We start from the raw sequence: 25,564 nt of genomic DNA, 5'->3' as shown, positions 1-25,564 counted from the left end.
CTATCATGTTAGGCATATGTAAACACCTTTTATTCCCGTGCGCAATTCGAAAGCGAACTTCTATCTGGCGACTGTCACGACAGCTCCACATACGGTAGAATTTGTTGGGCGAGATGGTGGGGGGATGAACTATCGGTGGTCAGACCCAACCGCCCCACCGCTCGATAAACAAACTCTGTCTGTCGGTCGTCCAGCAAGCCCACGCACGAGTAAACTGTTGGTCGGTCGCCGACAAATCGGAATGTGTTTAGGGCTCTTCAGCGCTCGCCTCAGTATTCTGCATTAGTTTTTCAGTCACAATCAATGTGCCCATACGCTTGCTTCTTGGCTCACTACTACAATGAAGATTCGGTGGTATTTTGTAATCTGCAGTGCTGTGCATTATTTTCACTGCCATCGGGCGAAACTATGCTTATATTTGCCAATTTGCAAACCTAGGTTCTTGCATACAGTATTTCTCTGTATTAAAGGAGACATCTTCAAAGGTAGTTAACATGAATTTAGGACGTTTACTGTCCTTAAAAAGTGAATACTTTAAACACTGTACTGATCTAGCTGACTAGTACAGCTGATCCGTTTATTCACAGAGGTCCAGCGGCCATCTTGTCGTGATGTCATCCGAATACTGGCAGAATATCGTAAAGTCGTGACTTAGACCCCGTTAGGCGGATGGCTTAACGTTCTTTGATCTTATTAACACTAAGGATCACATGTTGTCTAATTCAAGTCCTTTTCCGTTTAAGTTCTCGTGTTTTTGAATTTGTCTGGCCTCTCACGTTGTATCGCAGTGATTACTGCACTTGTTGCAAGCTTGTGAAAACCATATTTGATGGTTTCGTAAGCTGCTGCTGCCGCCGATGTATCTGTCACCCTGCAGCCAATTTTTCTCGTGTTTTTTCATCTGACTGTTAACAATTCTTCCCGCGTTTCCAGGGTAACGAAAGCAACTCTTTTGTGAAATTCAGGTATTTATGCTGCTTTCTTTTAGATTTGAATACTGTCAGTAGACTTTACTTGTTTTTGTTTTCACGAACTGAAGGGAAAAATGTATTTTAGAACGCGGGTTTTCACGACTGGTATTTACGTTGTTGCTGACTTCTGTTTTCTGTGCTTTAGGCCATAGTCCAAGGCATATTTCTCTGCCTAGCGTTTCGTCTTCCAATGCTGTGGCAATCTCAAACAAGGTCAGCAAACTCAACTGTTTATACGTATCCACGCACGATCTCATCATTCCTATGCTAAGATGTACAGAGAGACTACAGAAATTCGAAACCACACGACAACTTTGACAGAAAAGGAGGAGGATTGACATCACACAAGTGCTAAATAAAACGAACAGCAAGAATAGACAAGACGAGATGACGACGCAGCTGCTTGGATATGAAGATGATCTTGAGCGATCAAAACATGTAACCTAATTAAAAAAATAATGTGCAACTGAGACGGAATAAAACATATGCCGGCGCGACAACCCAGCGGTCTGATGCGTGTAAACAACTGGGATAGATAAGATTCTTTAAGATGGTAACTGCTTCCTGAATTTATAGCCTCTTATGATGTCTTCAGCACTAGAAGAATAAACGTCAGAGAGGGAATTATACGTTTGACTACGCCCTAATGCCCTTAAAATAAAAATTACCAACAATGAAAAAAACGTAGCCACTGTCCTGACAGAAGTTCTGACTTTTCAGAATCTTGTGCTCCATTTCTCTCTGACAGAGCAACCATTTCATCTAAAGATTTAGTTGTTTCTCAAGGTATTCAATAGCCTCTGAAGGTCTCTCTCTTTAATCTGAACACGTCTCTCTTTATTCTGAATACCGATGCACATGGTGCGATTTTAATCTTTGCTGTATAGACACAGTGTTGACAATGCCCAGTGAAAAGAAAACAAGCCACGTCTCATCACCTGTTAAGGTACTGCCTGCCTTTGTGACACAGTTCAGATGTGTCACAGCAAGCTCCGTTGTTTTTCTCTTGTTCTGAATGTCAGTGTCTTCAGCAGCCATTTGGTACCCAGCTTCCGTAATCGCAGAGACTTTATGGTAGTCACTTATAAGAAAGACAGGGATATTTGGGGGAAATTGCTGGCGGCTTTTAATTCGTGAAGCGGCTGCTTCCTGAACGTGCTGCTGCACCTGCCCCACAGTGTGGTGATTAGCGTCGGACGGCGCGCTCAGTGTGCTGTTTCTTTGACAAACTTTCGACACGTTATTGTAGTAGTATACTAATCGACACACTGAAACCCACTGAAAGGCATAGCCGAGGGTACTTCCTATTGCACTGCGTGTTAGTTTCCTTCCATCCGGTTCCAGCACGACGCTCAGGAAGAAATGACACCGCATGTGTTGTCATTAGACCAATCTTGTCTTCGCGATCCCCACGGGAGTGATAGATAGGAGGCTGTATACTCCTCACTTAATAGTGCTTCTTGAAACATTGTTAGTACGCTTTCGCAAAGTATACAATCTGCGTTACCTACGATTGAGCGTATCTGATCATTCAATTTCATATCCCCAGAAATAGGTATGAGTTTACGGATTCCATTTGTGAATTCTTTGTATTTTAGGTCTAAGATTCATGTTTTTGCGTTTTGTGAAGCGCGTTATTTTACATTTGTGAACGTGTAAGGCAAGCTTCCAATCTCTGCACCACTTCCAAATCTGATCTGCTAATATTTGTGAAGCTTTTTTCAGATAACGGTAGATTTAAGATAACTGCATTATCTAGAAGTTGCACAATACTTTCTCGTCTCAGGGATTAATTCATCTAATTGTGATCTGTTTACCTCCATAGCTCCTAAGATAATACGTAACTTTTCACTTTCGCTTAATCGGTGGCGATTAATACAGCCATCAATTGACGAGAACATCCAGTTTTTCAGTACTTACGTGTGCTCGCCAACAAATGGACTGATGCAGATTGTGAATTACCCAGGGAGTCTGGAAAACAATCATCATGAGACGGCCGTGTGGTGACGCAGGTAATTTCGGCAAGTCTCTGTCGTTTCACAGTATGAAAGTCTGGACTAGAAGACTGAGTCCCGGAGATGGCAGCGAGAGAGCAAGCACAGAGGAGAGTGGGCACGAAATAACTGCAGCACAGATCGGAAGACCACGCATTGTAACTTCTAGATAAAAAGGTATGATCATTGGGTCCTTAAAATCCGGCACACAGAAATACTCGAACCTCGCGCAAAATGTATTTCTTTAAAGTTGTCTCGCAGACGAGGCAGAAAATTGAATCACTCGTGTAAACTGGCGTGAGCAGTCTTCCTTTCTGTGTGCTCCAATCGAGATACACTGTCAAGTTTATTTCCACCGTTGGATCACCAATCTTATCATCTTGTTGTGACGAAAATTTTTTGTAGAATGTTTAACGTGCCTCACCATTCCTTCAGTAACAGCTACAATAAAACAATGTCAGTCGCGTAAATGTGAAATTGTGGATTCCAAATAACGTCGGGAGAGTAACTGAAAATCTGGTGTGGTGCACGTAGAACGCTGTGTATGTCAAACTGCACTTTAGAAAATAACTTCGTAGGCTTATAGCGAGCGAGAAGTCAGTGGAAAGCTTAAACTAGGTAACGCGTTGTATTGAAGGCAAGACACGGTACAAGAGACAGCGAAAGTGAACGTAAGTATACAGATAAAACCGAGCGGTTCTCTGTGGCGCCGAAACGTTCTAGACCTGACCACTAAAGTAATTTAGTGTGAAGTAACCCTGGAAAATGTCCTATTGACAGAATTTAGAAACAACTATAGTGTGCGGCTAGTCCAGTTTCCGCGAACGCGACAATCGACGGAACAGTATTATGAAAGTTACGTTGTGCTCTTCATTATGAGCATGTTGTCCACCTCGAAACGCCTTCAGAAATATCAGAGCAAGCGGGACTATCCATGCCTCTCCACTACAGTCAGAGGTGCGTCATTCGGTGGCCGTAACTTATAGGTTAGCAGTACTTTTGTCGGTAATATGCAATCACAATTTTTAATTTATCAGTTTTAATCCCATATGTTTGGAGGGGTACAAATCAATTTTCAAAAACTATGCTTATGATTTTCAGGAGTTACATCTGTTTCAGTTTACCACCTAGCAGTAAATGCCATATCACATGAGATAAAAAAATGACGTATTATTAATGGATACCTTTATTTAGCCACGAGATGTTCACCTTATAAATAGGCGAAAGACTTCGACATCTGCACTTACACTTCAAATAATATAACGTGTTTATGGCTGTACCACATTATTATCATCGCAAACTTTAATTTGATTCTGGGATGTATTAAGGAAGCGAAGGTCACAGTATTATCGTATACACAAACAGATGAAATAAAATTTAGAAGTTCACAGTAGCAGTAGTTACAAATTATTTTTATTTTCGTGCCTCTACTACACATTATATACACGATAATAATAAGACTTCTCCATCAGTAAATCATAGAACTACAAATTAAATTATTCATGCAGTACTATCATAAACATGTTGCATTATTTGGAGTGTTAAGCGCAAACATGGAATATTAAATTTTGATGGCCAAGTGAAGGTAACTTGACAACACTTAATTCATTTATCTCATCAGTGGTGGATTTCCTGAAAAACTAAGACTTTGTCGTTTGCTTACTGGTAAATGATTGGTCATAAATTGAAGCACATGTAACGCCCAAAAACAACGATGTAGTCCTAGAAAATGCAACTCCGAAACGTACTGCACTAAGTTAAGGAAAAACTGAGGGCAACACGTTAAAAGAAAAATAATCTTAACCTATAGTAGATAAGTCTGCTTGGACTAGTGAAGGCACGTCTGGATGCCTTCCTCGTAAACTAGTGTGATGTATCGCATACAACCACAAACAGAGTCCCTGCACTGAATAAGAGTTCATCGATATGCACACGTAACCTATTGCACACTGTTTTCCGCCGTCGTCTCGCAATCTGTAGCTATAACCGTTCTAAATAAACATTTGAGTAATTTTCTGTTATGTAAATAAACTCTTTTATGATCCCTGACTTCCAGGTTCCTACTGGAACAAACTGCAAAAGCAATTTCATATCCACAGATAATTTCCACAAACTTCTGAGCCACACACACCTTGCTCAGTCAGAAAATTTGCGTATCCGAATTTATAAGAAATTTTAATACTATATTAATTTAAAATCTGTGGCGCCACGCTAGTGGGTTTATATTGTCAACTGCCGTGGCTTCATGACGTTTCAGATAAACGATCAGTAATAATTAATATTCTGCTCTGCAGAGAAACGTGCGCCATTTTGAAATTTAAAACCGTGTCAGACCGGGACTCGAATAGTCGGTGTTTCCACGTATCTGCAAAAGGAAAGAGTGGGGATTAGGATGTAACATTCCGTCGATAATGAGGCTATTACAGACGGACGACTAGTTCCGAAAGAAGATGCACGAGAACAGTTATTTTCCCGAAAGAACCACAGCGGCTTTTGTTTTGGGGGAACCACGGAATACCTAAATCAGGATGGCCGGATGGGAATGTAGCTCGCTGTCCCCAAAACTGCACCTCCAGTGTGAAGGCTCGACAGGTGGATAACAAGGTACCTAACTTGGGAAAAATATCGTTCAACTTCTGCAACGAAATTTTCCTGAAGAGTTCCACAGAAGTCTAGTGTTAGCCAACACATCGCGATAGGTAATCCCCGAGGTTAAACTGTGTTTTCAATGGGGCTAGATATTAATTTTCCACATGTACTTAATGCTCTCATAATACAGCGAACGCTACTTAAACTGTAACGTTTGCGTCCTCGTAACTAGCACACTATATGTTTTAACTCTCCCGCGGCTATCAATTCTCCCCCCCCCTCCCCGCACACACACTTTTGTACATCCGGTGCTATCGCCTATCGCCATAATTATTGGCTGGTGTGTGGGCCTGACCCTGAGGAAGTGGCCGTAACTACAGGGTCGCTAAAGTGTTGGTTCAGACACTCTCTCCACTTCTCCAATCACCGCTCAGTTCGCTACTTCTTGCCCAACAGGCAAATTAAACCCTGACCTCTTCTGAGAGCCTCATATCGTTTTCCGATCTCTGCATTTAATCTCATCGCAAGCCATTTGAATAATGGGAGGTCGGCAGCTCCATGACTTTTGCCTCCCCGCCAGATGCTGCGTATAACCACCGCCTTCTCCATGTTCCGTCACAGTAAGTCCGTGAATGTGAACAACCTGTCCCCGAGACGCCTGAACAATAGAACGTTTGTGAACCGGAGTGCTTGTTTCCTAATATCCACTTAGTTATTCTAGTAGGAGTTTCATCTCAGAAAAAAGTTGGCGGCATTGTGTTCCTCTGTTTAATAGCCCCTTGTTCCTGACGTAAACAAAATATTATGTACTGCTATGTTTGTAACTTTGTTAGTCACGTAAGGGTCATATAGCGGACTTCAGAGATGTCAAGCCAAAGCACTGCGGAAAAAATCCATTTAGGACTCCATCAAAGAAGTGTTGCAGCATTCGACTGAATTTGTGCAGTTCGCTAAGGGTGACGGATGACGTCGAAGAAATTCAGATCTATATCTGCATCTATACTCGTACCCTGCAAAGATGCGTAACGTAGGATAGCTTATCTTGTACCACTCTAGTGATTCGCTTTCCTGTTCCACTTGCTAATGGAACGAGGGGGAAAAGAGACTTTACATCCTTCCGTACGAGCTCTGATTTCTTTTACTATGCCTTTACCGTTATTACGCTGTGTGTTCGTTGGCAGCGGTAGAATTTTTCTGTAGTCTGTCGCAGAATGATTCTATTGCCACATCAATGGGCATCGTAAAATTACAGCCCATATGAGAAACGTTCCGGAGTCGATAGAAATCGTTTGACTCCGTTGCTGAAAGGTTAGGGTACTTAGTGTAGTTAAGACGACTGGAATTTAGCTCCATAACTGAACAAAACGTAGAATGGAATAATAGTTTCAACATCGGAGCTCCCTGGAGCAGGTGGCTCCTACCTCCCTGCTCACAGTGACAACCAGGACCTTAAATTGTCTTTGTGAAACTGGGCAGACAGCTCTGGAAAGGGGCGAGACGACTGAAGCAGGAGGTCTTATTCGCCACCTGGTTCACTCTTCGCTCTTTTTTTTTTGTTTTATTCTTCTCCGGCAGTGTTTCACACATTCGCATTCACATTATACCAGCTTTTTGTGCCGAGTTTTGATGACAGCTCTTTAAGGTAAGTAGAGCCGCTAGACAGCTGGACTCACTGAAGCGCAACGACAAGGTATTATTAAGTTATCACAAGATCAGGTAACGATGGCTATCATCTCAGGAAATTTTTTTCGCGTTCTTCATGAATAAAACCCAGTATGATTCTTGTCACACTTGTCCAATTGTATCCACAGCCTTAAAACTGTTGATTTTCGTGTAGGAAAAAGAATAATATGGTCCAGTGGATAATAAGACCTCGCTTTCAGACAGGCTGCGCATAATTGCGAGACGAATTATGTAAGTGCTTGTGCTAGAAGTCCAATACGCAACTGATTCTGAATAAATCTCCAGCACATTTATCGCATATGAAACTAATAAACTTTCACAAGTGCACAAAAAATGTGGATTTTTTTCCTCTAGTGAGTACAACCACGCCCTTTTTCTCCTCGAACATTTGAAATTATTGTCCTGGACCAGTAAACAGAAATCGTACGTACCAATTTCCTCCTTTTGAGACATTTTAATGTGGACAGCTACAGCCGCATGGCAAGGGGTAAGTAACGTACCAGCGTCCTGTTTTACTTGGGCCGTGGTACCAGGAAGCTTAGCATCAAGAGCACATACAGCAAGATAGAAGTACAACATACCGCACCGCCATCGTAATGGCGAGTGTCCAGTTGTGTACGCCCGGTATATGAGATCTTGATAGTAATCTTCCTGGTTACACGACACAAGCAAAAATTTAAAGGTTGCCGATTGAACTAAACACTTAAGAGTTTACAATTGCGAACAACTTGAACTGGAACCATCACTAAGAAAATGTTGGGGAAGGTGGACCAAAGGCTGTGTTTTATTGGCAGAACCGTTAGAAGATGCAACAGGTCTACTGAAGAGACTGCCTCAAATACGTTTGTCCGTCCTCTTCTGGAGTACTGGCAACCGCACCAGACAGGATTGATAAGCGATTTGGCGCGGTAGTCATTAAAACAAAGGCATTTTTCGTTGCGGAGATCTTTTAACGAAATTTCAATCACCGATTCTCTCCTCCGAATGTCCGCCCGTTTAGCTCGGTGGCAGCGCTTCTCACTGGAGCAGGCCTGGGGTCGTATTCCTGTCCGGGTTCGAGATTGCCTCCTCTCGGTGACTGGACGCTGTGTTGTCACCATCACTTCATTAGCATCGACACGCAAGTCGCCCAGTGTGGGACCTACTGAAAAGACTTGCAACTGGCCGACCGAGTTTCCCCAGGTGGAGGCTCCCGGCCATCAATGCCATACGATCTTTTAATTTCATTCCTCTGAATGCAAAAACATTTTGTTGACTCCCATTTACATAGGCAGAAATGATCATAGTACTAAAATACGACATATCAGAGCTCGCACGAACAGATTTTGTTGTTCATTTCTCCCCGCGTGCTATTAGGGAGTGGAACGGTGGAGATATAGTAGGAAAGCAGTTCGACGAACCCTCTGCCAGGTACTTAAGATTGAACTGCAGAGTAGTCAAGTAGAAATAGACGTAGATGACCCAAGTAAAATTGGTGGCTGGTAGGTCATGCTTTGCCAAATGACTGCAATCCTTCCCCTTAAAATGCCTAAAGGCATAGGAAAGTTGTAGCACTATACATAAGACATAATGACAATAACTGCCATGGACACATCGCCACACGGATAAGCTCATATTCCCGAATCATTAGACCAACCGTTCTGTACTGATAAAAACGCTGAAATAATAATAATAGTCTAATAATAGTACCCGGACGGTAGTCATAGAACACGCTTTGACAACACATGGGACGCTCGCGTAGCTTATGTTGTCGGCTGTTCGTTGGTGGTTCAAATGGCTATGAGCACTATGGGACTTAACATCTTAGGTCATCAGTCCCCTAGAACTTAGAACTACTTAAACCTAACTAACCTAAGGACATCACACACATCCATACCCGAGGTAGGATTCGAAGCTGCGACCGTAGCGGTTGCGCGGTTCCAGACTGAAGCGCCTAGAACCACTCGGCCACAGCGGCCGGCCGTTCGTTGGTGGAAAATATACACGAGCGTGTCTGCTTTTGTCATTACAGGGTCCAGTACTTCCCTGAATAACATGTACGAGGGGCATTTTGTCGCTTGAAATAGGCTGACAAGACCGTTTTTTTCATCGGAAACTATACGGTTCGCGACCTAAAACAGACATGACATTCATCATTGACGATTGTCTTTTACACATTGAAGGTCGTCTTTTATCAATTGAGGAGGTGTGAAAGCTATGCCTAGACACGCCAGTTGTTGCTCTGCGGCATTCTTTCACCTATGACATAGCGTTATATTTACACCAGAAGATGCAACTTAAAAGTCTGTAAGTGACCTGAACAAATGCAGCAACAGCCGACCACTGGTCATTTCAACCAGTTTCATTGTAATAGTTTTAACACTTGTATTTTAAAAAACTGTTCATTGTATGAACTGTCAAGCAATCATGTGAAATAATTTCCTCGTGACAAGCCGATTCCTCGCACTTATCAATCCTGTAACTCACAGCTACAGAGCCGGTGCCAACCAGTAAATACGGTAATGTAGGACATTGTATACGAGCCAAAATCAAAAGCGATACAGTAACTCAAGTAGCAACCTGTACGATGGCGGTTTGCGCATGTCGAGGCTCGGACGGGGATTGCATTCTTTGCGATTCCAAGCAACAGCTGCGGTACGCGCATGAAGTGTGCTTTCCGCTTGAAGACAGCGTATATCCTGCAAATTATGTCTCTCGCTTGCGTACGCAGAATTTATTACTTACCGCCACTATAAGCGATGACAACTCGCAACAAATGGAATAGAAATTCAGTAAACAACTCGCTACGATCATTTTAATCGCATTAGATACTGCATACACACCAGTGTGTTCAGATCACTTCTGAACGCTCATTGTCTGTCTGAGAATGCGTGACGTAGATGCGCAGAACAAGCCTAAACTCGACCTCCATCGTTCTTGACTCCAACTATAGTGAACAGTTTTCCACTAGGTTCAAAGGAATTGGCAACTAATTTTCGGTGGCAGCATGTCTCTTAAAGTAAACAATTTGCAGTTCAGTCTGTCACGAGAATTTCGTGAACTGAAGTTCCGATAGTGGAAGCGAAGCGCTGGTAAGCCGAAAGGCGGGTATTTTTTTCTTACCTCTGGAGTCATCTCGCGCGAGGGGTTCAGTTGAAGCGGCCCGGGTCACGAGGGGAGGGACTGTCAGCACGCCGTGCCCCCAGCACAGCTTTTATACTCCGATTAATGCGGCCTACCAGGCCCCTACCTACCGTGTCCGCAAAGCCAGGCGGGGCGCCAAAAAAGTAAAACGAAGCCGCCCCGCAAAAGGAGAGAAAAATAGAAGGACGTGACGGGACGGGACGGTAGCGGCCGACGAGACGCGAGCGGCTCCCCACCCGCGACCTGGACACGTGGCCACTCCCGGTATTGCGCAAGCGCGCGCGTCCCATAGGTCAGGTCCGGCGAGCAAGGCGGGGTCCGCCGCTGGGTCAGGGGTCGCGGCCACGCGCGAGCGGCCAATCTCCTGCCCGGTAGGCAACCCAATCGACGCCTGCGTGACTCAGCGCACCACCACTCGGCCAGTAGGCGTCCAGGGCGTGCAGAGCCCGCAGCTGACGTCCTTGGCTAGGAAGCCGTGTCGATCTCTAAAGCAGAGACTTGCAAATACGCCGAGAACCCATGTCGCGGGCAGACACTGTGAATGGGAGTCGGTTATCGTCTGCTCAATCTTGTGCGGCGCATTTGTCTCCATACAGTTTGGTAGAAAAGGGTTCTTGGCGCCGCACCTTTCAAATGGACACCGATCTGACTCACCGAGAACCACTCGCCCCGTATGGTTCTAAGGACGCGACGTGACATTCGCCACACAATTTTCGTCGGCGTCGCTGTGATACGCACGTTGGTACGTGAACATGTGATTGCGTACCGTGCATATCATACTTCACTCCGCTGTTTGTGTAAAAGTATATTATATTTGTTATACATGTGTCAGTCTGTGGTTAATCCGTGGGTCACAGGCAGCGATCGCAGGTAATATTTTCTTTAGAAACTCATTAGCGGGTTCAGTGATATGAAGACGGCAATACTTCTAAAATATGCAATGCATCAGGCGTAAGAACAAAATTAAACTCGGAAGTCCAATTGCATAGGAGTTAGAGATACAAAAGACTCTATGCAGGAGTTCCACGGAGTCAGAGTTACTACTGTCTCGCATTCAACTTTATTTTTTCGACGTGAATGGCTGCGTGTAAATGAAAACTGATGAGTAAGTAGCTTCTTATATTCTACATAAAACAGTAGATCCTCTACAACTGAATGACCCAGACAAACTAGTACATAACATTCCAGCGGAAAATCTCGTTCTACTTTCCTCAGCAATTTTAAAAATTTCCCAAAAATTTCAGCCACTTTCTGTGCGTTGCAATCTTGGATTCAGCGGCTCGGTATTGGTACGAAAAAATAGTATATATCCTCATTTCGGTATTTCTACGGAACTGCCCGCGACTTAATGGTATCTCCATGAGCCCCGTCAGTCCCACCGCAAGCCACATCAAATGTAAAAAGGATAGACCGATTTGCTCCATTTGCATGAGCAGAAGGAAGTGTGTAATATTCATCCATCGACCCCGTACTTTGGATACTGACACTACGACGATCCTTCTGCTGGATGTACAAATTGTCTCTAGCCAAAGGGCTATGCAAAGCACTTGACCCTACCATTCTGTCACCAACAGAACCCGAGGTATGAGCACCGGTAGAATCTCGTTTTGATGCATGGCGTTTTGGAACATATTAGGTAAGCGTGCTGTCCAAGGGTGCCGATAACACTACCTTAACCAGCAATGAACTGTGGTTTTGAACTTTTTAAGCATTCCGTGCTGGCATGCCATAACGAAAAAATTACACGTTTAGTGAATATCACAGTTAACCTACACTTAAAACTTGTGCTGAATCTCGAAACATACAAATATCTGCTTTCGGTAAAAGAATTTCGTGCCTCTTCTGTTAAACCTTACATGTTTACGTAATTTTAAGCCATCAGAGGTTTTTCTTTTTCGTACTGTAAAATGTAAGTCAATAAAGAATTAAATTTCATGTATGTTGGTATTATATCCATCAGATTCACCGAAATGTTTCGCTTGATTGTACTTTTGTGGTGATGGTGTAACATCGATGAAACTAGTACGGGAAAACAGAAAAAGCCAAGAAATTCTATTTTCCTCGAAGCAGAATCCTATGTACAAACGAACAGGTACCAAAACTGTGAGTATTCTGATGAGAACTGCCTCAAAATGAATATCTCAAGGCCTCGAAGGAACAAAGATGTATATGTTTGCCACGAAGTAATGAAACTGAAGGGTACGTTGTTTAAACATCACAGAAAGTGGTTAATGTGATACACGACTAATATACACGGTATATTCCGCGACTCATAGTATAGTTAAATGAACATGTTATCCTGTTTCTGTTCCATTCGCGGATTCCTTGGAAGGAGCGACTGACAGCGCCCTTTTGCGTGGGCCCCATTCTCTCTGTTTTACCATTGTTGTCATCATGTGACACGTACATTGCAGGAAGCAATGTGTTTCTTTACCGGGTATCAGAATTTGAAAATTAAGACTCTTGTCCACGCAGTGCACCTTCCTTGGAGCGTCTCCCGATGAGGGGTTTGACGAGCACTTCAGTTCTGTGAGGCTCTTGCCGTGACTATATACATCCATGGCGACCAGAGGAACCCTCGATAAAGACGAACATTCCTGTACAAATGAGAGTTTTATAAGCGATCTGTATTGTGGTTCAATTTTTTTCTTGTGTGACGAGTCGAATGGACATGTCTTCCCTTAACTGGTCGATCCACCTGAAATTACTCCGGACATAATATACTGCTAGGTACTTGACGACTGAACGATTGCGTTGACTGCTCACCGATCGTGTGGTCAAACAGTATCGGGTTTCCTCGTCTATTGTCAAGCATGTAATTATGATGAGCTTCAGCTGTCCCACTTCTGCACCAAGCACTCGCTATCCGCAAATCTATCTGCATCTTGCAACATTTTTCTACGTCACCTCCATTATGAGACTGCCGCCAGTTAACCCCGGTTGTCGCACTTCACTACTCTGAGGATCACCAGGCACTCCACTTACTTTCGGAAAATCCCATTTGTAAAGACATTCTGAGTTCTGTCTGCTTGAAAGTCTTTGATCCAATCAAATGTACGTTCAGACGTTAGGTACGCATGGGTTAGTTACAAGGCGAAGGTGCAGAACCGAAACACAGGCTTTCAGGAAGAGAAACGCAGCATCAACTTGTCTGCTGCCACCAACCATCTTAAAGATCTCCAAAGTGAACCGAGCAAGCTAGGTTCCATACGATCGACGGTTATGGAAAACACATTCACACGGGCGAAGGATATGTTCCACAGTTTCTTATCACATTGACGTTAATGAGATTGACCTATAGACCTGCGAACTTTCATTCCCTTGGCACCGTTCATTGTTCCTTAAACCTACGACAAACTCTAGTTAGAAGTTTATTCCGTATATTCGACATGGAACCTAACGTGCATTTCATCAGGACCCGTTCTTTACGTGTGCACTTTCCTTCATCGAGAGACTATTCGATTTTCATTCTACACTCATTTATTTCTATGTATGACATTTTTACATCTGTATGTCGGTCAAACGACGGAACTCCGATGTGATTTCGTTGAAGCAAATTCGGAGGAAAGAATTTAGCATTTTGGTCTTCGTTTTATCGCCATGATGATCCGGACAAATCACTGTTTCGCAAATTAAAAGTGGGACAAAAACATTTCAGTTTGTTTCACAACTCGACAGGTTAGATCTGACGACTGTTTTTAAGCAGGGATGAATATGAGACACGGGTTTGTTTGCTCTATTAGTAGCTTTCTAATACTGTTATTCAACCATGGTGCTCTCCCCCATTCCTCACAATCTCCTCCGTAACAATCTACACAGTCTCTGCATGTCTCTGCAGTTCGGAAATAGTAATGCGACGAAATGTGTTTTATGAATATCTGACGGAGGAACTGAACATTACTGCAGTCTGAGACACGGTAACAAAGTGTTGCTGCATGATCGAGCAATGGCTGATACGTATGTAAATGTCTACTTGATTTAGGAAAAACAATATAATTGCGTATTAAACCATTAGGATTATATTAATATGAACTCTGAGATCCATTAAACCGTCTATAGCAGCGGAAGAACAGGTCGAAAATAAAGTTTGGTTTAATTTCCCAGTAAAACAGCCGAACTTCTGCTTCCGAGAAGGGCAGCCGGCTTACATGAGGTGGCGCCGAACAGAGATCGATAAATGGGAGAAAGGGTGGTTGTCGAAACCCAGGCACGCTGCAGGCGTCCCACAGGCAGGGGACTTCGTAAACTACAGAGAGCTTGTTGACGAACTTAAAAGGCATAATGATGAATACGATAATTCTGGCCACTGATCTCCACAAGATAGCTCTGTCAGGCTACAGATCGTTCCGCTACGAAAGGGGGGCGATGACGAGAATGAAACAAGCAAATAATCGTAATAAACTACGTCCGGAAACCAATGGTTTCCCGGATACGGCGTATGCACAAGTGCAGTCACGCCAGTGCTACAACACTTAACGTCTGAGGCGCAGATAATGCTGCTACTGTTCCTTTCTTTGAAGTGGTACATAAGTGATGACGCACCAACACACTTTCTTGTGGCTAATGGGGAATACGTAGCACGAATTTTCGACAAGTGTACTCGACGCGGCTCGGCAATACAACAGCCTCCCACGACTCCCGACTTGAATCCGTTTAATTTTCTTACGTGTGGTTATTTAAAGGCTTTGGTGTCTTCCGACGCTGTTTATAGGATCAACGAACACCTGGACCGCTATATGGATCGTTATCAACGCATTCGGAACACGATTTGGATTTTTGATCGCATGCAGACATCGATGAGGAGACGTGCTGAAGCCTGTCTTAACGTGAACTGTGACCATCTGAAAACCTGTTGTACTGTATTTGTCCTCAAGCGCATATCTGTGGTTTGGATCATCGATCGGGGACTCGGTTGTAAGATGTTCACGTACTCAATAGTAATAAGTTGCAGCGGGGAAACCATTTCCTTTCGTTTGTTCCTATAATAGTCAAACGCTGTGCATATTACGTCTAGATACTACAGATTGTCAGTTTGCTTTTTGGCTGTTTCCCTTTAACAAAGAGATATCTCTGCTACTTCATCACACTTTGCGTTTTCACTGCTTGTGATCACAAAAAAACGGACAATAAAACTTGTGAAGAAAGCTACAACCCCACATCACAAGAATAAGAGCAGATCCGCCGAAAATAAACTTTACGCAGCATTCAGTACTGACTGGAAACGAATACATATTTTTTTGTGAATGTATAATCTGAAGAATAAATAAATAAATAAATAAATGTCTTCTCACGATGTTGCAACTGTGACTTAGATCAAGAGAAACATAAAGCTATGTTCTGCTAGAAAGCCGTTACCATATCTACGAGAACTTCTCGAACACGATTGCAGCTAAAAGCCAGTTTAGACAGACGCAGCGCAGTAGTCTGCAATGTTACTGAGTCAAAAGAGTTACGGTTTACAATGTGGCACACTATTTCTGCAATTTCCCGAAACATTCAGTTGTAGACAGTTTTCATATTTTATAATTTATGAATTAACAACCAACTTGTATGGGCAGTATGTTGTTTCCTTCTTCTTCTTCTTCTTCTTCTTCAGTCCGAACACTGGTTTGATGCAGCTCCCCATGTTATTCTATACTGTGCACGACTCATCTACGAATTACAGCTGCAACCTACATCCTTCTGAATCTGCTTACTGTGTTCATCTCTCGGCCTTCCACTACGAATTTTACCCTCCATGCTTCCCTTTAATACTAAACTGGTGATGCCTTGATGCCTCAGAACGTGTCCTACCAACTGATCCCTTCTTCTAGTAAAGTTGTGCCACAAATTCCTCTTCTCCCCAATTCTATTCAGCACCTCCTAATTAGTTACGTGATCTACCCATACGATCTTCAACGTTCTTCTGTAGAACGCCATTTCAAAAGCTTCTATTCTCTTTTTGTCTAAATTGTTTATCGTCCATGTTTCACTTCCATACATAGTTACACTCCATATCTCTATTCGATATTAACAAATGTCTCTTTTTCAGGAACACTTTTCTTGCCATTGCCTGTGTACATTCTATATCCTTGCTACTACGGCCATCAACAGTTATTTTGCTGCTCAGATAGCAAAACTCATCTACTACTTTATGTATATCGTTTCCTAATCTAATTCACTCACAGCAGCACCTGACTTTGGTCTACTTTCCATTATTCTTGTTTTGCTTTTGTTGATGTTCATCTCATACCCTCCTTTCAAGACACTGTCCATTCCATTCAACTGCTCTTCCAGGTCCTTTGCTGTCTCTGATAGAATTACAATGTCATCGGTAAACCTCAAACTTTTTATTTCTTCTCCCTGGATTTTAATTCCTACTCCGAATTTTACTTTTGTTTACTTTACTGCTTGCTCAATATACACACTGAATAACATCGGAGACAGGCTACAACCCTGTGTCACTCCCTTCCCTAGCAGTGGTTCCCTTTCACGCCCCTCGGCTCATAAATGCCATCTGGTTTGTGTACAAATTGTAAATAGCCTTTCGCTCCCTGTATTTTACCCCTGCCACGCTTAGAATTTGAAAGAAAGTATTCCAGTCAACACAGTCAAAAGCTTTCTCAAAGTCTACAAATGCTAGAAACATAGGTTTGCCTTTCCTTGAACTATCTTCTATGAGACGTCATAGAGTCAGTATTGCCTTGCATGTTCCTACGTTTTTCCGGAATCTAACTGACCTTCCCCAAGGTCGGCTTTTATCAGTTTTTCCTTTCCTCTGTGAAGAATTCGTGTTAGTATTTTGCAGCTGTGACTTATTGAACTGGTAGTTCAGTAGTTAGTTGGTTAGCTAGTTACGTGTTTTCGTGTTCCAGTGATCAATGGTTCAAATGGCTCTGAGCACTATGGGACTTAACATCTATGGTCATCAGTCCCCTAGAACTTAGAACTACTTAAACCTAACTAACCTAAGGACATCACACAACACCCAGCCATCACGAGGCAGAGAAAATCCCTGACCCCGCTGGGAATCGAACCCGGGAACCCGGGCGTGGGAAGCGAGAACGCTACCGCACGACCACGAGATGCGGGCTCCAGTGATCAATCTCACGGAATCCGTTATGATGTGGAACGTGTCAAGTGCATAAGAAATGCACATATGAATGAAGGTGTTTTCCTTTTGTTTCTTCTTTTTTAGCTTGAAATTTTTATTACCGACCCCATTCCCTTGAATGGCACAAAATGAATATATTTTACTTACAGATTTATTTATTCCTATTCAATAGTTCATTTACGGTATAGAAGAAGTTGTCGTGGAGATATGAGTTCAATTTATTTTTGAAACTATTACTGCTGTCTGTCAGACATTTTATTTAATCTGGTAATTTATCGAAAAGTTTTACACCAGCATATTTTACACCTTTGTGTGCCACAGATAGGTTAAGTAGAGGATAGCGTAAGTCTGTCTTTCTTTCTTCTGGCATTATACTACAGGCCATTAAAATTGCTACATCACGAAGATGACGCGCTACAGACGCGAAATTTAACCGACAGGAAGATGACGTTGTGATATGCAAATTATTAGCTTTTCAGAGCATTCACACAAGGTTGGCGCCGGTGGCGACACCTACAACGTGTTGACATGAGGAAAGTTTCCAACTGATTTCTCATACACAAACACCAGTTGACCGGCGTTGCCTGGTGAAACGTTGTTGTGATGCCTCGTATAAGGAGGAGAAATGCGTACCATCACGTTTCCGACTTTTATACAGGTCGGATTGTAGCCTAACGCGGTGCGGTTTATCGTATCGCGACATTGCTGCTCGCGTTGGTCGAGATCCAATGACTATTAGCACAATATGGAATCGGTCGATTCAGGAGGGTAATACGGAACGCCGTGCTGGATCCCGACGGCCTCGTATCACTAGCAGTCGTGATGACAGGCATCTTATCCGCATGGCTGTAACGGATCGTGCAGCCATGTCTCGATCCCTGAGTCAACAGATGGGGGGGTTTGCAAGACAATAGCCATCTGCACGAACAGTTCGACGATGTTTGCAGCAGCACGGACTATCAGCTCGGAGACCATGGCTGCGGTTACCCTTGACGCTGCATCGAAGAGAGGAGCGCCTGCGATGGTGTACTAAACGACGAACATAGGTGCACGAATGGCAAGCATCATGATCGTCGCATCCGTGTTTGGCGACATCGTGATGAACGCACATTGGAAGCGTGTATTCGTCATCGCAATACTGGTGTATCACCCGGCGTGATGGTATGGGGTGCCATTGGTTACACGTCTCGGTCACCTCTTGTTCGCATTGACGGCACTCTGAACAGTGGACGTTACATTTCAGATGTGTTACGACCCATGGCTCTACCATTCATTCGATCCTTGGGAAACCCTACATTTCAGCAGGATAATGCACGACGGCATGTTGCAGGTCCTGTACGGGCCTTTCTGGATACAGAAAATGTTCGACTGCTGCCCTGGCCAGCACATTCTCCAGATCTCTCACCAACTGAAAACGTCTGGTCAATGGTGGCCGAGCAACTGGCTCGTTACAATACGCCAGTCACTACTCTTGATGAACTGTGGTATCGTGTTGAAGCTGCATGGGCAGCTTTACCTGTACACGCCATCCAAGCTCTGACTCAATGCCCAGACGTATCAAGGCCGTTACTACGGCCGAGGTGGTTGTTCTGGGTACTGATTCCTCAGGATCTATGCACCCAAATTCAGTGAAAATGTAATCACATGTCAGTTCTAGTACAATATATTTGTCCAATGAATACCCATTTATCATCTATATTTCTTCTTGGTGTAGCAGTTTTAATGGCCAGTAGTGTATAATCATGAATGTGACTGTTGTTTTTAAACTGGTCAATTTTGATGAGAACAACTTTCAGTACTGAGTACATGTCCTGTGAGGCTGTTATAAGAATTCATAACCTTTTTAAACGGATGCCTACAAGATGTGCGACTATGTTTCTTTTGAGCAGTGAATACTGTTTGCCTAAGTGTTGAGTTACCCCAAAATATTATTCCATATATCATGGAGTGAAAGTATGCAAAGAATGTTACCTTGCTAATTTCTAGATCCTCAAAATTGCGAATTACTCTGACTGCAAAAGTTGCTGAACCTAGACACTTTAGGAGATCCAAAATATGAATTTTCCAATTAAGATTCTCATCTATATTTACATCTGAAAACTCAGTATGCTCTAACCTGGCTACTGACTTCTGTTGATGTGTTATATTTATTGAATGAACTGTACTCTTTGCAGTAGAAAATTGGATGTACTGTGTTTTTTGAAAAGTTCAGAGCAAGCCCACTCGCAGAAAACCAGATAATAACTTTTCCAAAGACATTATCTGTATCGTTTTCTGTTGAACTTTCTTTTACTGGATTAATAATGAGGATTGTGTCATCAGCAAACAGTGTCAGTTTAGCTTCTTGTTTCAGATAAGAAGCGATATCATTCACATATATTAAGAACAAAAGGGGACCCATGATCGAACCTTGTGGGACACCTAATGTAATTTCACCCCAGTTATATCAAATGGGAAACTTATTTAAATTACATAAAGAAACTTTTTCCATCTTGTTCTGTAGATATGACTTAAAACACTCATATGCTGTTCCATTTATACCACAGAATTGTAATTTCTGTAACGTGATGTTATTCATACCTGCCAGCTCGTGCTTTCTTTGGAATTGGAATTATTAAATTCTTCTTTAAGTATGAGGGAATTTTGTGCGTGTCACACATGTTGCACACCAGAGGGAAGAGTTTTGTCACGTCTGGCTCTCCTAAGCTATCAGTAGTTCTAACGGAATGTTGTCTCCCCCTTGGACCTTGTTTCGTCTCACGTCCTTCAGTGATCTGTCAATTTTCTTCTAGCAGTGTCATAGCCCGCACCTCATCTTCTCTTCCATTTCTATAATATTACCTTTAGTTCATTTCCCTTATGTAGACCCTCTATATATTCCCTACATCTTTCAGCGTTCCCTTCTTAGATTAAGACTGGTTTTCCGACTGAGGTCTTCATATTCATACAGTTGCTTCTCTTCCCTCCAAAGGTCTCTTTAATTCCCCTGTAGTCGGTATCTATTTGTCCCCTGCTGAAATATGCTTCTAAATCCTTACATTTGTCCTCTAGTATATGATCTCATAAAATTTGTAACTTATCATGGGTGCGTTATCAGGGGTCATTCAACGTAACTCAGAACGCGCTATATTGTAAGGGCATAGAGGCCTAACAACATTTAGCGTCGTTTCTTCTCCATAGACGATTGAACCATACTTTTATTCACGACGTATACACAAACAGGATTATGTATCAATAACGCTTATGTAGTGGCACACGAAAGGAAACAAGATTAGATTAGTTTCTGTGCGAGTTAATTATGGATGATGTTTGGATAGTAAAAGGTTTGCTTGTACTGAAAACCTTACGATACTTTGCTGCTATGGTGTGTGAAGCAGTTTAGGTCACTTCATCTAGAAGAACACAAATCGTAGAGAGTTCTGTCAGGTGTTCGTGGGTAGAACGGACGACTAAGAGACTCGGGAACGGACGTTTAATTGTCAGTTCACACAACTTCGCACCTAGCGTTAGTGTTACTGCGCTCTGCGTTTATTTCGTTCTGTTTCTGGGTCAATTAACCTGCCCTGATTTTTTTTCAGCTAAGCCGACAGAGCAGCAAAAACTGTGCACTCCTTATATAAGCGACTTTTACAGCAGACTTTCACCTCGGGGAGGAGCATGTTCTGCTGCAGAAGGTCAGCCGAAACAAGTCTTCCCTTCCGGTGACACATCCGTAGATACGCGAAGGTAGGGTTTGCTGCTATACCAAAGAATATTTAGAGAAGCGTTATATAAGACTGAATGCTGTGAGGCCGTTTTGCCTTCGTGCAGGAATTTATACATAAACACTGCAACAATCGTGTCGAGGAACCTGATGCTTGGTTCTATAAGGCTTATCTTGCTACTTCTCGGTGTTGTGGAATACTATGTACTGCGCTCCAAAGAATATGCTGGACTCACTCCAGAGCGTTTCATCAATAATGATCCTGGAGGTGTGTTTAGTGGAACACTAATAACCCGAAACCCCCACATCACATTCGTTGGAAACCGAACTTACAGGTATATAGTGTGCAAATTGAGTAGCAAACTACTGAGTTAATTGTAAAGAAAATATAAACTAAAAAGTTATGCTTGATGCAGAAGTTCTGTCACATGAATGAGGAAGATTTATTAAGCGATATACTGTTTTCCATTGATTGCGTGGTGATAAGCGAGGAAAAGTTAGGTGAAGTGTGAAATTATGTTTAAAGTTTGTTTGAAGTCGCTAAGTGCTGTCATTGTCAAATGCTGGATGAATATACGCTACTTTGAAGCAGACATTGTCAGGATCGTGCTCCTAGTATAATTATAACGTACAAATTGTTGAGGGGTACAGCGGCAACGAGCCACAAATTTGTCTCGGTTTACCATCCTGAACAGGTGGCGTGAAACAATTCATCATAAGACGGCACGCATACTTTCGTCGAAACATGTTATGTTGTTTTAGAGGTGAGTTGCACTAGGATTTACAATAATTCTCCGATTCAAAAGCGTAATAATGATGGCTGCGGTAGAGACTTGTGTTAGAATGCAACTCACGTTAAATGTCCGCTTGGGAAATTTGTTTTTAAAATTCCTCTCCAAATGTTCCAGGTGGAAGCAACAAGACGACCGGAAGGCGAGGATCCGCCGGACCATCGGCAGGATGCAGAGGCAGAGACAGGGTGGCGCAGTCGGCTGCTCAAACAGCGGGCCGCCAGTGTAGCGGCGTGCTGAGCAGACCACCAGTCATTACTTGTTGTGTAGTATTCACAGTTTCTTGATCGCTCTTATGTACGTATTGTTTGAATATTCTGGGATTTTCAACGTTTGCACTGATAGCTGTACTCTCCGTCTGGCAGACCCGTTGGTGTCGGCAACAGACGTGCTTTCAATGTCGAGTGTTGCACTTCGCTGACGGACGTGGCTTCGCATTTGTACTTGCCAGTGCTTTCGACGTGACAATACTTAACTGCAATCAGAATTCTTTTGATCACACGGTGTATGTGGTACTAAGTCCTACGCCTTACAGCGTGATTCGCAGTGCAAAGTTGTAAATTCAAACTACGCTTTCCTTAAGCCGTCGGCACACGGACCGTGCACTCGAAAGTTGAGCGTGCCCAGATTCTGCCGTCAAAGCGTGCGAGAAGCAACTTGGGGAGTCTTTCCGAACGTGCAGAGCAATATATAACACGGGAGAGATCCTGAACGTGCGTTTAAACGTTGACCAGTGTAGTGGAAGAACGCAATCTACATCACATGCGCGCCATCTCTCTTCAGTACAGAGTAGCGGGACTCCATATTGGCTTTCAGTTGAAGCCCATACTTACATACGCCGTATCCAAACGTCAGCAAATTGAGGACTTTTCGAAAAGCCGTTGCTAATTTATGATTTGTTGCAATAAAACGACAGGAAACGTGATATTGGTCGTTGAATTGTGTAACCTGCGTACTATGAAAGTATGCCGTTTCAGGCAACGCTCACTGAGTATCTCTGAAGCCTGGTTTACACGACGACATTGGGTTGCGCCACTCGTTGCGTGGAATGAGTTGTACGCAGATGGTTGCATATTTGACTGTACACAAGGCGAAACCAGTACACACTTCAGTTTTGTCGTTCTGTGGGTTCCTGAGTCCTCTCTGAAATGAAAGTTTTGGAAGCTGTACGTCTCACGAGTTGTGTTGGAGCTAAAGCTTGTTGCGTGGAATCGCTGCATGAGAAAAAAATAAGAAACGTGTTTCGATTCGTCACTGGATGAAGAAAAGACGTCAGTTCGATTGCTCAGCATCCTTGCTGAAATAATTTGTAATGGAAGACCCAAGAAGTTCTTTTAATTATCTTAGAATGTCACCAGTACTGTTAACGTTTCTTCTAAATAGTTAAATAGTTGATTATGCGATAAGGTTCAAAAAATGGTTCAAATGGTTCTGTGCACTATGGGACTTAACATCTGAGGTCATCAGTCCCCTAGGCTTAGAACTACTTAAACCTAACTAACCTAAGGACATCACACACACCCATGCCCGAGGCAGGATTCGAACCTGCGACCGTAGCAGCAGCGCGGTTCCGAACTCAAGCGCCTAGAACCGCTCGTCCACAAGGGCTGGCTTATGCGATAAGGAATCAAGATATTGCAATGTATGAAGCACTGTCGCCAGAACTGAAATTACATATCACATTGCGTGCATTACAAAAGGGAACACTCGGCATGCTATAAGATGCGGTTTTAGTTGGTGCTGACGCTTTTTCATTAACACCAATAATTAACAGTAATAATTATTAACATTAACAGCAGTAATTCTTCGAAGCAGGCCGTATCAAGAAGAGAATGGTTTGCAAACTACTCTCTTGAAGATAGATCTGTACAGTGGCAGTATTTCACGATTCTAACATATGTGAATGGGGAGTACTGCTGCGACGTTTTAAATAGATTAATATTAACTAAACAATGCAGCTTCTTGAATTGTGTAGCCTTCCCTCCTGTCAACAAAATTCCTTAAAAAAAAGTCTGCCAACTCGAACGATGGGATTTCAGTCTTGTAGACAAGAGCATTTGTACAGCTAGAATTACATTTGCTTGTATTTTTCTTAATTCAGTTGTATATGTGCTCCTAATTCAATAAATTTTGCCCTGCAGCTCAGATATTGTCGAACTATCTATGTTCTGATCGCACGCGACGGTCTCATAAGCAGCAACACTTTGCTTATTTTTGCAATCAGCATCACTGAAATCCCACAAACACCTACGCAAAGCATAGATATCCAAAATGCGAACATTATTCTCCGTTCCCCACTACACATTTCAGTTTGTCTACACTCGACGAACACGCGCAACGTCAGAACTCATGCAACTAGTGTCTGCAAAGTGGAAACACGCCTAAAGTGTTTAGTTTCACAGACGAGTTACGCAGTGGCCGGTTGCGCAGTTGCCTGCAAACTAGGCTTAAGAAACGCAATTTGTTCTTGGTACAGTACGTTGCAATTAAGTGTCGGTTAATAGCATATCTTCGATTGAAGCTTATAACGTTGATAAATTAAGGGGTTCTGAAAGCGGTGCTGATATTCAAGACAATAAAAGCGGTTTAAAAGCTGTGAGCTATGTGGGGAAGTTAACCTTGCATTACTGAGCAACTGTTTCACCAGGTATCCAGTCTAGCTTACCAAATTCCCAACCAGACTAACATTAATTATAATCTTTCAGTACTCGTCTTACGATAAGCGGTGATTTAAATAAAAATAAATATATATCAGTTTATATTTGGACATTTATTTTATCATTGATCATTGTTCCGTTAACATTTCAGCATATCAAACTTCATTCATAACTAAAGTGTTGCCTTATTTAGGATTGTGAAAATGTGAGTTTGTAATCTTACGGAACACATCAAATATGGAGCCAAGATTGGGAGACTGCATACAACACTGCATTCATAAAATAACACACGAAGAGTGTTGAAACATATGCAAGAGGAAATTAACCAGAACCAACCGATTCAATTTTCACCCAAAGAAGTTACGTTCGTAGCGCAATCCTGTCCGTCATGAAATTACCACACACTGGTATACTAAATTCATACTAACTCTCTGTGAAATCTTCCCGAAAAGAATAGCTGAGGGCTACTTTGATGCTTACACCACATGCTTCACGTGGTCAACTTGGTTTACACAAGGAGTGTAAATCCACAATAATTTTGATAATTAAAATAAATTACATCGAAACGCAATTTACAAAGGAAAAACCTCGAACTGGTTACTATCGTCTTACTATTAACCTGATGGGTCAAACAATTGTATAAGCACGTGGTACTGGTCTCACAAAGTACACCCCACGTGGATTGAACATAAAGAAAAGTTGCTATACTGAAAAATATTGTCAAGACGAGACGTTATAATCTCACGCACATTCGCATTTAACATTGATGATCTTAGTTAGAGTTACTGATCAACACGTGGTTCCACTTTACTCACAAAGTAGTGACAAATCAACTACCGGAAGATATTCTGAACTTCACACTCGAATTACACTGCGTTGAAATTTAAGATAACGTTAGATATTTTAGATCTAAACCTGAAATAAAGGTGATTAAATTTTCAGTTAGGCTGAACTTAAATC

The 25,564-nt window shown here is 42.6% G+C and overlaps 1 protein-coding gene across 1 annotated transcript in view; it reads left to right on the top strand.

The window, feature by feature from the left end:
• LOC124545409 overlaps positions 1-23,681 on the top strand; it is a 54,699-nt gene extending 31,018 nt beyond the window's left edge. The window contains exon 3 of the mRNA XM_047124324.1: positions 22,065-23,681. Coding sequence (XP_046980280.1) covers positions 22,065-22,234 — 170 coding nt within the window. The 3' untranslated portion in view covers positions 22,235-23,681. The remainder of the gene's footprint in view (positions 1-22,064) is intronic.
• The last annotated feature ends 1,883 nt before the right edge of the window (positions 23,682-25,564 follow it).

The sequence above is a fragment of the Schistocerca americana genome, chromosome 8, assembly GCF_021461395.2.
Source record: "Schistocerca americana isolate TAMUIC-IGC-003095 chromosome 8, iqSchAmer2.1, whole genome shotgun sequence".
NCBI lineage: Eukaryota > Metazoa > Arthropoda > Insecta > Orthoptera > Acrididae > Schistocerca > Schistocerca americana.
Note: the sequence above shows the minus strand (reverse complement) of the source record. Positions and strands in the feature narration are given on the sequence as shown.